Source organism: Peromyscus californicus, unplaced genomic scaffold, assembly GCF_007827085.1.
Source record: "Peromyscus californicus insignis strain IS unplaced genomic scaffold, ASM782708v3 Scaffold_8__1_contigs__length_139910024, whole genome shotgun sequence".
Lineage (NCBI taxonomy): Eukaryota > Metazoa > Chordata > Mammalia > Rodentia > Cricetidae > Peromyscus > Peromyscus californicus.
In genome coordinates this window covers 79,131,002-79,148,538 of record NW_026294606.1, presented here as the reverse complement: position 1 = coordinate 79,148,538, position 17,537 = coordinate 79,131,002, and the positions used below count along the sequence as shown (strand labels likewise).

Here is a 17,537-nt window from a genome sequence, read left to right as displayed (position 1 = left end):
TTTTTAAGCTATGTGCTGTTGATATCCTGATAGCCTGATATTTTAGGAGAAAAGCACATTCTATCCTCTAGGAACTCAATGGCTCGGTGAAGGAAGAACGAAAGTAATTCAAATGTTATTTCTTTGTCTTCACTGATGTCTTTAACAGTGGACTTTCAGTTCCATGCAGGGTGTCCTGGCCTTCCCCTCTTCCCGCTCCTGGTTGCACCACCTTTGATCATTTTGCTAGCTCCTCTTTTTAAGTGTCCAGCTCCTTAATTGGCTTCCAAGGCTTGGACCTCGACTCGCGTCAGCTTGCCTGCTCACAGCTCAGCCTGAAGGTGAACCTCAGCCTGTCACCCTCACATCGGACCCTCCTTTCCTTTAAGTCTTACGTATGACTTTCGCTTTCCTGTTGGGCCGTCGTCATCTGTGTGTGTCTCTAGTACCTTAGCGTAAATATTCCCCAAACAGGACATACCGGCACATCCTCAGAAAGCTGTCTTATTTTTCAAAATTTCAGGGCAACACAAGTTGGTCAACTCAACATCACCGTTGACTTCTCCACTCACGTTTGTGGATTCTTGTATCATTCATCCTCCCTCTCCCTGCCCTTCCCCTTTCTTCTCCCTCTCTTTTGAGATGGTGCCTCCCACTGTTCTCCAAGCTGACCCTAAAGCCTGGCCTTAAGTGATTCTCCTGCCTCAGCCTCCCAAGTAGCTAAGACCACAGGTGTATAGCGGGAGTCCTGGTCTTGGACCCTTTAAGAGAAAGTTACTGCATAATCACCACGTTTTAATGCTATGTTAATTGAAAAACTAATGCCGTTTTAGGTGTCAAATTGGTTTGCTAATGCTAGACGTCGGCTGAAGAACACTGTTCGTCAGCCAGATTTGAGCTGGGCCTTAAGAATAAAGCTATACAACAAGTATGTGCAGGGCAACGCGGAGCGACTCAGCGTGAGCAGCGACGACTCCTGCTCTGAAGGTTCGTTCAGGCTTTTGTTTTCCTGTCTTTGCTTTGCCATTGTAATAAGTTCACCCTAGATGCTGTCTGAATGGTTGACCCCACAAAATATTGTAGTGCCACAGATTTGGGTTTTATTGCATGAGGTAACTTCACCTTTACAATTTTATAAAGCAACAGGAATTACAGCCATTTCCTCTGTTTATAGATTTGTCCCGTAGGGGTAAAAAAGCGTTTTCATTAAAATTAAATACCCCATGGAACAATTACATAGGTTCCTGCATCCTTTTACCTAAAATTAATCTTATATATCAAAAATAATCTTACATATGGCATATATTCTTCCATTGTGCGTATTTTTGATGGCTAAATGTGACAGTTGAGCAGCTAAGAGAAGTATGTGCAAATACTACTTGGTGATATTTTTCCCCTCAGATGGAGAAAACCCCCCAAGAAATCACATGAACGAAGCGGGCTATAGCACCCCTGCCCATCACACTGTGATTAAAGGGGAGAGCTCAGTGATAAAGGCTGGAGTGAGACCAGAGTCAAGGGCGCCCGAGGACTATGTGTCACCTCCCAAGTACAAGAGCAGCTTGTTGAACCGTTACCTTAACGACTCTTTGAGGCATGTCATGGCCACAAGCTCTGCTATGATGGGGCAAACAAGGCAAAGGAACCACTCGGGGTCTTTTAGCTCCAATGAATTTGAGGAAGAGCTGGTGTCTCCGTCGTCGTCAGAAACGGAAGGCAACTTTGTCTATCGCACAGGTAAGCCCGTGCTTGGTTGTAATTACGGTGGCCTGTGTGAGACAGAGAGAAAACCGTGGCAGAGGGATTTATTATAACAGATATAAGAAAGCCATAAGATGAATGGATTGCCGTAATGCATTCTGACATAAAGCTTGTGATTTGTTTTAAACTGGCAATGGATATATTTGTTGGTAGATACGTTTGTTAGTCTCAGAGAGCCTGAGATATTTTGTTCTTTAATAGTAAGGATAAGAATCTCCATTCTTACTGATAACTTTAAGCATGATGATGTGATAACAGTGTTTATTTCTTTGCTGTGTATTTTGTGTGTGCATCTGTGAAAGGGCTCGTGTGTGCCAGGTGCCTTCCTCTCCCACTCTCAGCTTTATTCCCTCGAGATTTGGTCTCTCACTGGCCCTGGATCTAGGCTTGTAGCCAGCAAGCCCCAGAAACCCTCCTGTCTCTGACACACCAGCACTGGGGTTACAGGCACATGTCCCATCATGCTTAGCTTTTTTATGGGGGTGCTCAGGTCCTCACGCTCGCGCAGCAAGTTTTCTTCCTCCCTGAGCCACTTCACCTGCCTGATAACGATATGTAAAGGATGTATGTGCTCCCTTTGTGAGTAACACACACAGTGGAGGACTGTGCTGGATTGTGGCCAGCCATGCAAATGTTTTATGTTCCATCTTTTCTTTTACATACTTTGGTTGCTAGATGTGATAGGAAATGAATACAAATTAACACACGTGCCAGCATTTTCAGAAGGAAAAACACAAGCCTGGATCCACTTACTTTGGAAATTTCACTTTCATTCCTGGAAAGTACAAGTAGAGCTGATAAATAGCTTTGAAAATGTTATGTTCATTCCAGAAATATTGAGCTGATTTCTACCTGTCCAAAGCATTCAGATGGAGTAGCAGGTTGGCAAAGATTTCTATCTTGACTTTAGCTCAGAGAGATTTGCTTTTAAGGAGTATTTGAGCAGGCTAACTTTGGAAGAAGGGATAGGTGAGATCTACATCTGGTATTGATGCAGCCTGGCTCCTAAAAACACCAATGAATGAGCCTAATGTTAGATCTCTAGACAAGAAAGCACTCGGCCTAGCCAGTCACACCACAGATGGGAAAACCAACCAAGAACACACCATGGTTAAGCATTGGCTGAAGAGCACAGCTGAGCCTGCACACGGGGTTCCAGGAGGGGCACCTCTGCCCGCACTATGATTGTATCTACTACTACCAGTCACCATCTGTAGTTAGCCTACAACCACCAACCTCTGCCTGTAGTTACCCTACCACTAATCCATGCCTGTAGCTACACTACTGCCTGCAGTTATCCTACTGCCAATCACGGCCTGCCGTTAACCTACCACCATCAGTCATTGTCTGCAGTTAACCTACCGTCATCAGTCATTGCCTGTAGTTAACCTACCGTCATCAGTCATTGTCTGCAGTTAACCTACCGTCATCAATCATTGCCTGTAGTTAACCTACCACCATCAGGCATTGTCTGCAGTTAACCTACCGTCATCAGTCATTGCCTGTAGTTAACCTACCGTCATCAGTCACGGCCTGCCGTTAACCTACCACCATCAGTCATTGTCTGCAGTTAACCTACCGTCATCAGTCATTGCCTGTAGTTAACCTACCGTCATCAGTCATTGTCTGCAGTTAACCTACCATCATCAGTCATTGCCTGTAGTTAACCTACCGTCATCAGTCATTGTCTGCAGTTAACCTACCACCATCAGTCATTGTCTGCAGTTAACCTACCACCATCAGTCATTGTCTGCAGTTAACCTACCGTCATCAGTCATTGCCTGTAGTTAACCTACCGTCATCAGTCATTGTCTGCAGTTAACCTACCGTCATCAGTCATTGTCTGCAGTTAACCTACCGTCATCAGTCATTGCCTGCAGTTAACCTACCATCATCAGTCATTGCCTGTAGTTAACCTACCGTCATCAGTCATTGTCTGCAGTTAACCTACCACCATCAGTCATTGCCTGCAGTTAACCTACCATCATCAGTCATTGCCTGTAGTTAACCTACCATCATCAACCATTGCCTGTAGTTAACCTACCGTCATCAGTCATTGCCTGCAGTTAACCTACCGTCATCAGTCATTGCCTGTAGTTAACCTACCACCATCAGGCATTGCCTGCAGTTAACCTACCATCATCAATCATTGCCTGTAGTTAACCTACCGTCATCAGTCACTGCCTGCAGTTAACCTACCGTCATCAGTCATTGTCTGCAGTTAACCTACCATCATCAATCATTGCCTGTAGTTAACCTACCGTCATCAGTCACTGCCTGCAGTTAACCTACCGTCATCAGTCATTGTCTGCAGTTAACCTACCATCATCAGTCATTGCCTGTAGTTAACCTACCGTCATCAATCATTGCCTGTAGTTAACCTACCACCATCAGTCGTTGTCTGCAGTTAACCTACCGTCATCAGTCATTGCCTGTAGTTAACCTACCGTCATCAGTCACTGCCTGCAGTTAACCTACCATCATCAATCACTGCCTGCAGTTAACCTACCATCATCAGGCATTGCCTGTAGTTAACCTACCACCATCAGTCATTGCCTGCAGTTAACCTACCGTCATCAGTCATTGCCTGCAGTTAACCTACCGTCATCAGTCATTGCCTGTAGTTAACCTACCACCATCAGGCATTGCCTGCAGTTAACCTACCATCATCAACCATTGCCTGCAGTTAACCTACCATCATCAACCATTGCCTGTAGTTAACCTACCGTCATCAGTCATTGCCTGCAGTTAACCTACCACCATCAGGCATTGCCTGTAGTTATCCATCCACCACCAATCAGTGCCTGTAGTTATCATTTTTCCACTAACAATCATTTCCATGGTTATGCCACTACCATTGACAACAATGGTATATTCCCTAAGAATTTGTTGAGTACCATGTGCCCAACATCATGGCAGATGTGATATCTAAATTATACTCTTAGAGAAGAATGAGGTAGGTAATTCCTTGTCCCTGGAGACTTTTCCGGTAGCATTTAGTTAAAGTCATTTTTTGCATTATAAAACTAATTTTTCAAGGTATATCATAGGACAGAGACTGAGTTAGAAAGACTTCAAGGTGAAACCTGTAGCTGGAGCCAATGACCTAAGCAGTCTTCTTGGAAGGCCAGCATATGACGGCAGAAAGAGAGGACAGAGGTCTGGAGGTGCTACTTATCCATCAGCTCCCATGATAAAGACGTGACTTATGTATGGCAGGCTCTTTTTGACTACTGGGGCCCTCTCTTTGAAATGATGGTATTTGTTTAACTCTTACTGGGTAGTTAACCCACTACTCCCAGTCATTTACCCCTTGCTATGGGGACTACACACCTCTACACAACCTAACACTGTTGAGGAGCCTGGCATGGCAGCAGCGGAGCTTTAGGAAGGAATCCACAGTCAAGTACAGCCTTCCAATTGGTTAGCCTGAAATCTCCTCAGGTATCCACAGGTGTGAACATTTATCATCTCGGAAGTGTCAGGACACCCTTGAAGAGCTGAGTCGACACTTTACAGTTTGCATCTCTAGGTCCCTCATAAGGTAATTCCAAGCACACGGAAATAAAAAAACAGCCTCAGAAAGAGGGACTGGTTGTAGGAAGAAGTTAAAATAAAAAGCCATTTAGCCAATAATGAAAACGAAGAAACTCTATATTAATATCTAACTGCTAGGAGCTAAGTAAAAGTTGGAGTTAATTCAGAGTTTTAGAAATATTTTTGGAGAAAGGAAAATAAATCAAGAAATTCCAAATGCAGTTATCTAAAAGAAAAACAGAAGTAAAAGGGGGTAAAATGAAAGTCAGAAAATAAACTAACCACAAGTTTGAAGGTAATAGTAAATAAACAAAAAATAGTCACAAATTAACATGGAAGATGACAAAGTAGGTTTAGAAACAAATGCATAGTTATCAAGCAGAATTTTTTTCTACTTATCATGAAGGGCCTGGGGAGGTGGCCCTGTGGCTAAAACATCTGTCACACAAGCGGCAAGCATGAGGACCCAAATTCAGATCCCCAGCCCCACATGAATGTCAGTAGGGTGTGGTGGCCCTTCTGTAATTCCAGCCCTTGAGAGGAAGACAGAGAGTCTCTAGAGAAAGCCAGCTAGTGAGACCAACTTGATCAACAGGCTCTGGTTTAATCAAGAGGCCCTTCTTCAATGGATAAGATGGCAAATGGTTGAGGGAGACTCCAGATGTCAACCTTGGGCTAACACATGCACACAGATACAGTGAACACCCAGGCCAACATGTGCAGATATATACACACACCTGTGACTGTGTAGATGCAATAAATTAGCCCTGAAGATAAATGATAAATTCATAAGTAAGAAAGCTTTATAAATGACCAAACTCAGGAAAAAGTCAGGTTTTTAGTAAATCAGTGTCCCCAGAATTATGAATTGATGGATCTATTGGGTTGTTTTTGTTTTTTCAAACTTTGAGTAAGTCTTCAGGTCTACACATTTTCTGGAACATTTAAAATTATAGCAAGTGCTTCAGTTTAAAAAAAATGTAAATGTAATCCTAATCCCAGACTAGGTTGAGATAATATAAAAGTCCCTTTATGGTAGAGAGTACTGAGCAAGCTGAGAGATTTTTACAGTCAACTATTCAAACTGCAGAAACATGGACACAGCTACAGCTATGATGGTACAAATGTACATGCACAGGTACAGCAAAGGTTTCTTGGAAGAAAAATGCAATTAATGGGGTGAGTTAGGTAGCAACTGTTTATTTAGGGGAAAAATGTTTCTTATAAACACGTTTATGTTACCTAGTAAAAACAAGGTTATATGCCTGTAAAATGCCCATTGTACTGAGTCTTTTGAAAACGTGTGCTCTTTTCAAAAGTGACAAAACACAGGGTCAGAAGGAATGCTGTACCTGCACTTGATGCTTTTCAGACTTAAATATTTTGGTTGGCTGTTTATTTTTCTTAAACCATTCCAAGAGTACTTGGTCCCTATTAAGTACCATTCATCTGCCTGCTTGCTTTAGAAGTAAGGCCCATTTTTTCCTTGTCCAGCCAGTGAGAAAGCAACCTAGACACGTAAACTTTTTCATGCATGTGTGTAAACTTAAAAAGAACAGTCTGACTTTTTTTTTCCCTTTAATGTCTAAGCTTGGAAAATTAAGAGAAAGACCAAGGGCCTGAAAGCACTGTGCTAAGTTTCAGGCCAAACAATAAATGTCTATCTTCAGGGGACTGAGTGATGGCATTATCACAGCCAGGTTAGCGTGTGTGGCACAGGGGACTCTGAATGCTTTCTGAGTAACCACTGTGACTTTCCTTGGCATCTGAGCCTACTCCACAGTCCTTCATTTCCATCTGGTTGTGTCTCTTTCCTCATCAGAACAGCAATGTTTGAAGTCTGCTGTTCACTAACACTCCTACCTCACCTTGCTGTATACAAAGATGTAAACTCCATTTTAAAAGAACATTCTAAGTGTGATTTGTTCATTTGTCTAGGCTAAGCAATAACAATTACATCTCTCTCCTTTTTTTTCTTGCTATCTAAGAATATACTTCATTGTGAAGATGGAATCAGGAATTGAAATTGGTGTGTGGAAGGATCTTGGGGTGCTGGTGAAATTTTATTTCACCAATTCTTTTTTTTTTTTTTTTAAGACGGAATCTCTCTGTGTAGAACAGAGTGGCCTAAAACTCACAGAGATTGGCCTGCTGGCTGTGTGAGCTTTTAATCCTGTGCTGGGATTAAAGGTGTACACCAGCACACCTGACTTTGTCCATTCTTATTAAATCATCAGAGGAAGGAGAGGGTCTGTAGGTTATGAAGCAGAAATCATCAATGCATGAATGTTTTGGTGGTTTTTATGTAAACATTATTTCACTGTATTTTGCAGCCTTTGGCATGATACCAAAGCCATAATAAATCCTCAGTAAATACTCACTAAAACATTTCCAATACAACTGACCAGAATTCCCAATGTTTTAAATACAATTAAGTGACGTTGAAGGCAAGCAGTCTACTCCGTGAGTGTCCACGGGAAGAAATCCTGTGAATTAAAACAGTTGATTCATATTCAGCATGTTAGGCTAAGGAGTTGTGCATAGGAATTTTCAGCGATTCGCTGGAGCGAATTTCTGTAACAAACTGATGACACCCAAGCCTCTGGTGCTGAGGTGGGGCCAAGGCATCGGGATAAAGTTTTCTAGTCCTCACTAATCCCTCTGTCCTCTCTCTTCCTTCTGTTCTCCACACAAGACCAACTAACTATGCCACCTTAGAAAACAAGTCCTCAATAGGACCTTTCCTAGAGGATTTAAATCTGCCTTATGCCTCAAAACCAAATCTATTGAGTTTTCTTTTCTATGGAAAAAGGGGAAGAAATTTCTAAGTGTGGTGATTAGAGGCTATCAGGAAAGCCTGGAATGAAACTTAAGGAATTCTGCTTTCCACTTGGCTGGAGAACAAGGGGTGTGTCTGTCTGTCTGTCTGTGTCTGTGTGCGTGTTCACAGCTCACAAATGAACCTCTTTCTAAGTGCCTGGGACATTCAGACCTTTCTCTGAGCGCCCCGTCAGTATATAATTCATTGGTGTAACCTGCTCCCAAGAGGCTGAGCGTTGTAAGTTCATCTTGTTAAGCTGACTTAATTAGTCACATCTGTCCTAGACAAAACATCCAGGCCTCCAGGACGGCTCTCTGTGTGCTGTGAATTAATCATGTTTAGCTTTTCCTGTGCTTGACTGAGGTGAATGTCCCCAGTAAAGGGAAATTTTTGATGGAGAGCAAAAAGAAGCCATGTTCTTGGTACATGGGACAGACACTTTAAGATACAGGGACTATTTGGACTGTCTGCCATGGTTGCAGAATTGAAGCCAAATGAGAGAGCTAGGCAGTGGAGTTGCTGAAAAGGTACACCAAAGGTTGTGGACGATAAGGGCCAGCTGCCATTTCTGAGTGTTTTTGTCTTAGCTGAAGATACCCTTGGAGGGATAAGATGTTCTCTTCCCTCTCATTTCCTGCACACTCATGTATGTTAGAATTTAAGCTGGTGTCTGTAGTAAGGTCCAGGTGTGCCAATGAACCCAGCAAGCCACTGGGTCAGCCTGAGATGTCACCTCACTCCGGGCTTCACGTCTTTGGAGAAGTACACTCTGGTTCTGACAATTGCTGCATGTTGCTCTTCAACAGCAAGTCCATTCTGTCTGAGGTTCTCCTGTGTATAGAGTCATTCCCACACCATGGTATGAGGTCCAGGAACCCCGTGCTTGGACCAGCCACTTCTTAATGAGACTTGCATAAATGAACCATAGGAAAGATTTTAGAAGATGCTTTAACAGACGTTTTTCAATAATGAAAATCAATTCTTCTGCATTAGTAACTTCAAGATTGGTACTGGAGCATGTGGCTATCAAGGCAGTGATGTGGCTTTGTGAAGGACAGTGCGTGTGGATCTGTGTGCATATGAGGTTTGTCTTTGGATCTTGTAGACCAGACTTTCTGCTTTCGATGCAATTTTTTAGTTCCAATTATTATTATTATTATTATTATCATGACTCTTATTATTATTAGGTGTTGTAACTTGTCTGCTTCCTGTTGAGCTTTGCCATTTTGGACTATTTAAAACAATGCTTTCCTGACAAGGTAACAACAGTTGATAGACTACAGCAGAAAATTATGAGACCACCTGTCTCTGGTCCAGCCAGTGGCATTTAAAGGCTATTTGGAAATTTACCCAGTTGTTTTCAGCCTTGTACCTTATCTATCAAACACCATCTGGGGAGGAGGTAGTTAACGTGAGTGAAATTCCAAGATAGCAGAAATTTAAGTATAAATATAAAAATACAAAATTATCTGCTCCTCTGACATCATAAATTTGTTTTGTTTTTTGGGGGTTTGTCTATGTAGCTTTGGTGCCTGTCCTGGATCTCACTTTGTAGACCAGGCTGGCCTCAAACTCACAGAGATCTTCCTGGCTCTGCCTCCTGAGTGCTGGGATTAAAGGCATACACCAGATGCCTGGCTCTGACATCATAAATTTAAACACTGCTTTCAGGGTGTGTTTTAAGGACTCTTCTTTTTCTCTTCTGTTTCCTGCCTTCTCTGAGAGTTTCATGAAGTTGTTACTTAAAGCTGGGATCAAACCAAGGGCCTTTGGCAGTAAGACAAATGGTCTACCCCTGACCCACGCTCCTAGCCCCAGTCCCTTTAAAAAGTCATTCTAACGTCTAGTCAGAACCCTCAGGGTTTGCACACCTTAACTGGACCCTAACTTCTTTGGGTAAAGAACAGTGACTTTCTGATGGATTTTGAAAGGGCAGAACTTCCTAGTTACCAATTTCAAAGCAATAATATTTCAAATGAGATTTATGACATTCTAACCATTGGGTAAGATCATGACAACCTTAGACAATCTGTAGGTGCTTAGTAAACATTCAATAATGACCATGATTGTAAAACTTACTCACAGAGCTTATGTGGAGAATTTTAAGCAAAAATGATGCTTGAATTTACTTTATAGATTCACTTGAAAAATACAAATGGAATTACACAAAGTATCTCCCCCATTGCGAATAACCGAAAGAGGCACAGGCAGGAGAGGGAGGGAGGGAAGGAGGGAGGAACGGGCAGAGAGAGAGACAGAGACAGAGAGACAGAGACAGAGACTGAGAGTCACTCACTCCCTGAGTGACTCAATCTCTGGTACCTCATGGGTACCTAAGAAAGCCAAAATGAAGATCTGAGACTCTCAGCCTCAGTAGCAGCATGACTTGCAGGTGAGGCCAGAGTGGCATCGTAGCTTGGAGAATGCACTGTTTTTGTTTTTTTGTTTTTTTTCAGAGCTGGGTTTGATCCATATATACCTGTCCTTTTTTACATTGTAATGCTTAAGACAGATAACAATACTAATTTCATACTTGTCTGAATGCAAACAAAATGTTTGGGTGTTTTATTTTCAAAATTATTTCTCTGTGTGGGGGGGGGGGGGGGCTGTGCGCATGCGCGGTAGAAAGCACACATATGGCGACCAGAGAGCAATTTAGTGAAGTTTGATCCTCTCCTTCCACCTTGTGTGGGGTCTGGAGATTGAACTAAGGTGGCCGCGGGTTCGGTACAAGCACTTTTACCAGCTGAGCCATCTTGCTGTCCACGAAGTATGTCTTGAAGCGCAGGCACATTCTTTCTGTTAGGTAGTGATGCCCAGTGCCTTGCACGCATTACAAGTTCTCCATGGCCCTGAATTGGTGATGCATTGATTGAGTTTTTATAGGCTCCCTAGCACTTCAAATAGTAATTTATTTGCTACATAAGTATTTCTTAAGTGAGTGAGTTGGTGTTTTAATGTTTAAGTGTGTCTCCTCTTAAAATCTTGACAGGCATTCAAATGTGCACAGGTGTATGTTGGTCTTCATTTAGAACCATGACAAGAGAAAGAAAAAGATCCTGAATAAGTTACAGTTAATAAAAACTCAGATTTTTAAAGAAAGAAAATGTAAATTTTTGAAACCAGGCAAAGCTTAGATAAAATCAAGCTCAAAAGAGATTGTAAAATGAAAATAATTCGATTTTAGGTAAAAGAGAAACTTCCAGGAAATTCATAGGTAATGAGTGGGAAAGAATAGCTAATTTGAAGAACATCCATCAATGAAGGAAACTCTAGCAGGCACATTTATCTCCACTGTAAACATCGCTTTGGAGACGAGGCTTCAGAAACAAAGTGAGGTTTAGACCCATTCATCAGAACTCTTCTGTCTCTTTGAGGGTTGACAAGAAGCCAGAACAAAGATTTGCCTTTTTAAGAATGACCGTTTGGAGTTGAGGATGTAGCTTAGAGCTCATGCCTCCCATGTGTAAAGACTACTCCTCACCCCAACTTACATCTTAGAATAGGAGACAGTCTATGCAGAAACCTTAGGTTTCTCCTCTTGTCTATGTGTAAGAATGATGAACCCTACGTTTTACCAATTTTCCTACTAAAAACAGGTTTATGAGCAGGAGACTTGGATCCTGCAGAGACATTCTCTGGGTTTTGTTCTGATTCTTCTGCTGGCATCTGTCAATAAATCCAGCGTGACCGGTTTCTGATGCTCAGACTTGCCACAGAGGCCGGTCACCTCCTGGGCTGTTCCTTGGATGTACTTGTCCGTTGTCCCTGTCACTGTGTTTAAGACTGTGTCAGCGTTTCCATTAAGAGACATTTTCATACCCTGGGGTTTCTAAATGTCATTAAAATTCAAGCCAAATTCAAACCCTGGTGTAAAAGAGTCTTTTTTCCCCCTTCTCTATGTATAATGAATATAAGTCAATAACCCCCACCAATTCTAAGTTTAGTTCTGTCCTTAAACGTTCTGCACAGAATGAGACTCAATAAGGGACATTGACACCCCCTTGTAGCCTGAGACTGGAGAAAATGTAAAAAAAAAAAAAAAAAAAAAATTTACAGCCTCTGAAAATGACATGTTCTGTTTAATGAACACGGAGGTGGATCCTCTGCCCCCTTCCCGTCCTCCATGTCATGTCTGTCTGTCTCTCTCTCTCTGTGTCTCTCACCCTCCCTCCCTCCCTCCCTCCCTCCCTCCCTCCCTCCCTCCCTCCCCATTCCTTGATTAGTTAGTTACAGGTCATCTCCCTGACTTCTGCTTCCCTACTGTGTTTCTAAAATCCAACAGGTATCTTTCTGTCTAAATTTTTCTGTGTAGCGTTGTGGGTCTTACAGAAGTTTTACTCTGGGTAATTATGTACTTTCTGCCAGCCCTGAAGATTTTGGTCCTTTGAAGTTTTAAAGCCACATATTCTTCTTTTCTATGATTTATTAGATTGTTGATAACTGTGAATTTCCTGGAAGCAAGGGGGGGCTAGTAAACGTGTTTACCTTAAGCAGTTTGTTTTCTTGTTTGTTTGTTTCTGAGAACTTTTTTCCTTGTTTTTCAGGTTGGTGGAGGATGGATGTTTAAATAGCAGTTAGGTACTGAACCTGTCCTCCTCTGTGTCAACTTAGTTACAGCTCCTCTCAGGGTGGCGCTCTAAAGGGGCAGGTGGTCATGGACTTTCCTGAAGGGTCCTCAGATCCCATCTCTTACTTCATGGTGAAGAAATGGCTTTGGGTGCTACCATAGGAACAAAAAGGTGCTTTTTGGATATGAATTGCTTGGTCTAGTTGGTTTGGGTAGTTCCAGGTACTTAATTGGTATTTGCTTAAGAATTCTTGAATCATTAGTGTTGAACTTTTGAGAACTTAGAATGGGTGCCTGTACATTTCTACTAATTTCGTTAAAATTTTTTTAAAAAGTCATATATTATTATTGTGTGTGATGGTGTGTGCATGTGTACTAAAGTCAAGGTGTGTTTGTGTGTGCATGTGCGTGCGTGCGTGTGTGTGTGTGTGTGTGTGTGTGTGTGTGTGTGTGTGTGAGAGAGAGAGAGAGAGAGAGAGAGAGAGAGAGAGAGAGAGAGAGAGAGAGAGATTCTGTGGACTGGATTCTCTCCTTCCATGTTTATGTGCATTCTGGGGCTCAAACTCAGGTTGTCAGGCCTACTGGCAAATAAATGCTTTGTTCATGGAGCCTTCCTGCTGGCCCAGTGTCCTTCTTTTAATGGCCATCGTGAAATGGTTGTCTTGTTGACGTTACAAATTGCAGGCTGTGATGGCCAGTGGTACCTGGGGATGATCTTTAGTTATAAAGAGGAAAAAAGAATGGTTTGTAGAAGATCAACAGTAGTTAACAGTGGTGGCTGGAAGTCTCTGGGGTGCGCGCATGCGCTTGCTCGTAGTGGCAGCAGGTTGAGTGCCCAGGAGAGCACAGCAGCTTTTGAAAGTGAATGGTGCCATCTTCTGTGTGCCTTTGCATCATGGGAGCCTGAGGTCACCACCGGGAACAACTCCAGTGCGAATAGCATCCCGGTTTGCTGGTACTTCAATGTGGCTTAGTCTGAGGTTTAGACAGCCACACTGCTCCTCTGCCTCCAACAGTCCTGAGACTTCCAGTCAGACAAGTGAATCATGAACTTCCTTCTGGTCCAGTAGGATGGAGCAGTTCATGGCACCCAAGCTTCTGTGAAGGAATTCCTTGTGGGCATTTCTCCAGGTCCAGATGGAGAGTGCCCCATCAGCTCAGATTGGGAGCACCTCCTCAGCTCAGATGGGGAGCACTTTCTCAGGTCTGTTTGGGAGTACTCCATCAGGTCAAACTTGGAGCTCAGATTGGGAGTGCTTCCTAGAGTCAGATTGGGAGCAGTCCATCAGCTCTTCCTAAGGTCAATATAAGAGAACTGGAATGATGTTTAAACTTCACTGGCTCGGGACACGAGGCAGCGTCTTACCCACTGGTCCTGTAGCCTCAGTGATCTCCAGTATCTTCCAGAATTGCTGGACTGCACATAGGATTAAAAACTTCCCCACTGCTGACATTTGGAGCATTTTCAATATAATGAGAGAAATAAACATCTCTGGTGAAAACAATGGGTTGATGTGTATGTGTGGTTGTGTGTATGTGTGGGTGTGGGTGTGCATGCATATGTGTGCACTTGTACAGATGTGTGAGACAAAACAAATTTTGCCTTTGACTAGTTTTCATTCAGATAAAGGAGTGAGTTGTTGTTTAACGATAGCAAAGAAGAGCATATTGGGAATGTAGAAACTAAAAGGAAAACACCAAGAACTCGGGGGAAAAGGAAACCTGTGAAACACTGAGGAGTGGTGGGAGAAAACCATCCACACAGTGAGACTTCCAAAGGACAGACTGCTCTTGCGTTTCCACATCGCCGCCTGTACACTAAGAACGCGTTGTCCCTTCCGCAGAGCCAGACTCAGGCGATGGTGGACAAGGCTCAGTGTGCAGGGTTGTTTGGAGCAGGAATGCCCTGTTCTGCCAAGACTGTCATTATGACCCTGAAATGTGCCCTTTTTCGAAGGGCCAGATTTCAGAGGCTGTCCTTCCAGCTTCCACACTGATTTAGACAGCAGATGCATTAAAAGGCAACGTGGAATTTAGAATCATTTGTCATATGGCTTCAAGGCAAAAAAAAAAAAAAAAAAGAAAGGCTATCTGGCCAGAGCAAGAATTCCTTAAGTGTTACTAGGTCCTACATTTCTAAATGTAAAATCCCAGGCCAGAAGTTCTTTGGTGCCAAGGACCTTTACTGTGATGTCTCAGCCTAGTGCAAGCTGACTGCTGTGCTGCCGTGGCTCTTGCGGTCCACATGGCCCTCTTGAGTTGCAGCTGAAGCCAGGCCTGAGGATATTATTGTTTCCCATGTTCACTTACTGCTCTGGTTCCATCCACACGGCTTTGTTTCCTTCCCACCAGAACTCCCCTGTAAGCTGCTAAATCTGTCTACCTGGACTGAGGGTCCCGTCACGGCTGCGTCAGGAGGGTAGTTGGTCTGAGTTCAGTTGCTGAGCCTCCCGGTTCCTTTATTTGAGACCTCTTAAGAAATACGGCCCCAATTTGGCTTTCTTTTCACGTCTCATGGGGACCACGGTTTCTCTAACCTGTGACCTTCCTCTTTCAGAAGATGTTTCTTCAAGTATCTCGCCCACCCCTTAAACCCTGCTTGGAAAATATAAACGTAAATCATCCGGGATAGTAATGGTTAACTCTGCTAAAAGATATTTGAGGACTGTTTCACTGTTACTGTGGTTGAAGCTATAAAATTTCATTTATAGATATAATAACTTTCCTCTCATTAGAGAAAAAAAAATCAAAGCTCATTGTGATTTCATGACATCTTATCTCCTCGGAAACACCATTCCTTCTCCCACCTGGGAACACAGGAGTGGAAGGCATTCCAGGAGCCAGAGAGGAGCCCAGGGTGCAGGCTTAGCCAGCACCCAACCTGCACTCACTTGTCCCTCACTTTCATTAAATGACAGTGTACACGGCCCAAAGAGGGGCTCCACCGACACATTCCAAGTCGAATCGGTATTTTTATTGTAGTTAGAACACTGGTGGCCTCTGCTGAAGTTTGGAAAACAGCATCGCTGGGCCCAGATTTTCTCTCCTGTTAACGCCTCCTTCTTTTCATGAACCAGTGACCTGAGGGAGGGTCACAGACTGAAATCGCAGAGGCAAAGTCTTAGGCTAAGGAAGTCCAGCTGAGTCAGAGCTGCAAGCGGTGGGTTTGTGTTCTAAGGTAAGTCCCTTTATTAACCCAAGCCTCCAGTTCCTCTTGTGTGAAGTGAAGGAAGATGATGATGTAATCTGTTAGTGACACACTCCTGAAAATCTGTGGCTGTGTGGAAGGCGCAGGCGAGAAGGAAACACAGAGCTCAGAAACATGCACAGGCAGAGGCCTTCCACGTTACCCATCCTGAGGAAACACAGAGCTCAGAGAAATGCACAAGCAGAGGCCTGTCACATTACCCATCCTGAGAAAAGACAGAGCTCAGAGACATGCACAGGCAGAGGCCTGCCACGTTGTTACCCACCCTGGGAGGACATTGGGCCCCGAGGATGGCTTAGGGGACTCAGGGCTCAGTTGTGTCTGTCATGGTGGACTTTGTGTGATGTGTCATTTTAGAAAGCTCTAGCCCAAGTTTATAGCCACCTGCTTCCATGTTTTCTCTACTATTTTAAATAATTAAATTTTGTAGCACAGCTTGTAATCTATGCTTAGAATTTATTTTTGTAAATTATATGAGGTAATGACCTGACTTCTGTGTTTATTCATTTAATTTTTTTCTGGGGTTTCCCAAACTCTATATAACCAAGAATAACTTTGAACTCTTGGTCCTCCTGCCTTTTGCTCCCAAGTGCTGGGGTTTAACTTGTAGTTTTTTTTCCCCCACACAATTGACTGAATACAGCAACAGTTCCTAACTGACTTGAAAGGCTAACTTTATTACATACTAGGAAGTAGGGTGCTATTTCCAGATGATATTGCATTTGATCAGACTTAATATACCCAATGTGTAAGAGCAGACCACCCTCCCAACTCTGGTCTGATAGACCATTTTGACATTTAGTGCCATATGTCCATTTTCATTTTTCCTCCAGATAATAAAAGTTCAATTTCCAGCTGAACTTTTGAGTAAATTTGACAAGTTCCATTAAAAAAATATTCTTGTTAGAAATTAATTTGGTATCACTTTGAATATTAGTCTGACTATTATCATTATTAGTCTGGGGAATACTTTTGTCTTTAATATATCAAATCTTCCCACTGAGGAGTGTTTATTCTAGTCAACTTTTATGACACTCAATATGTCTTTACACTTTACATATAATTTTCATATTTCTTATGAACTCAATTACTAGATACTTTATGTGATCTTAATTCTTTCATTATATGTAATTTTTGTCAGTTATATGTTATAACAGTTAACTGATATATAGAACTGATATATAGAAAAGCTATTGCATTTTGAATAATTTTCTTATCTTGTTCAGGTACCATTTTATATGTATCCTCTCCCCTCCCTCCCCCTCCTTTTATTGTGTCATCTTGGTGATTCTAAAAAACACCATTGGATAGCAAACATTAAATGTAATTTTCTTCTGTTTTACCATTAACTATATACTTGCAGAAGGCTTTTGGTTATCAGAAACCAAGAATAAGGAAATTGCTTCATAAAGGAATTCTTCAGTCATTCCTAGAATAATAAGGGAACCCAAACCCAGCAAACAGAGTGGTGCATGTTGCACTTACAGAGTGCTACCTCTACAGTTTTCAAGATCATTCTCTAGTTATCTTTTCTAATCTATTTGTGTTGTCATTTTAAAAAGAAATTTTCCTATATCTAAATGTCCTTGAATTCTTGGGGAATTTTTCATTTCATCATACTATATCATTCTTCTGAATTCAGCTTACATTTTACTAGTAAA

General features: G+C 42.4%; 1 protein-coding gene across 3 annotated transcripts in view; it reads left to right on the top strand.

Annotated features, from left to right (window-relative positions):
• Positions 1–17,537, top strand: part of Mkx (mohawk homeobox) — a 72,904-nt gene that overhangs the window by 11,019 nt on the left and 44,348 nt on the right. For 2 of the 3 annotated variants that reach the window (XM_052728395.1, XM_052728396.1), the window contains exons 4-5: positions 813–966; positions 1,381–1,716. In XM_052728395.1, coding sequence (XP_052584355.1) covers positions 813–966; positions 1,381–1,716 — 490 coding nt within the window. Of the gene's footprint in view, positions 1–812; positions 967–1,380; positions 1,717–12,645; positions 13,056–17,537 lie in introns of those variants that run through there. The other variant, XM_052728397.1, reaches the window with a different exon arrangement.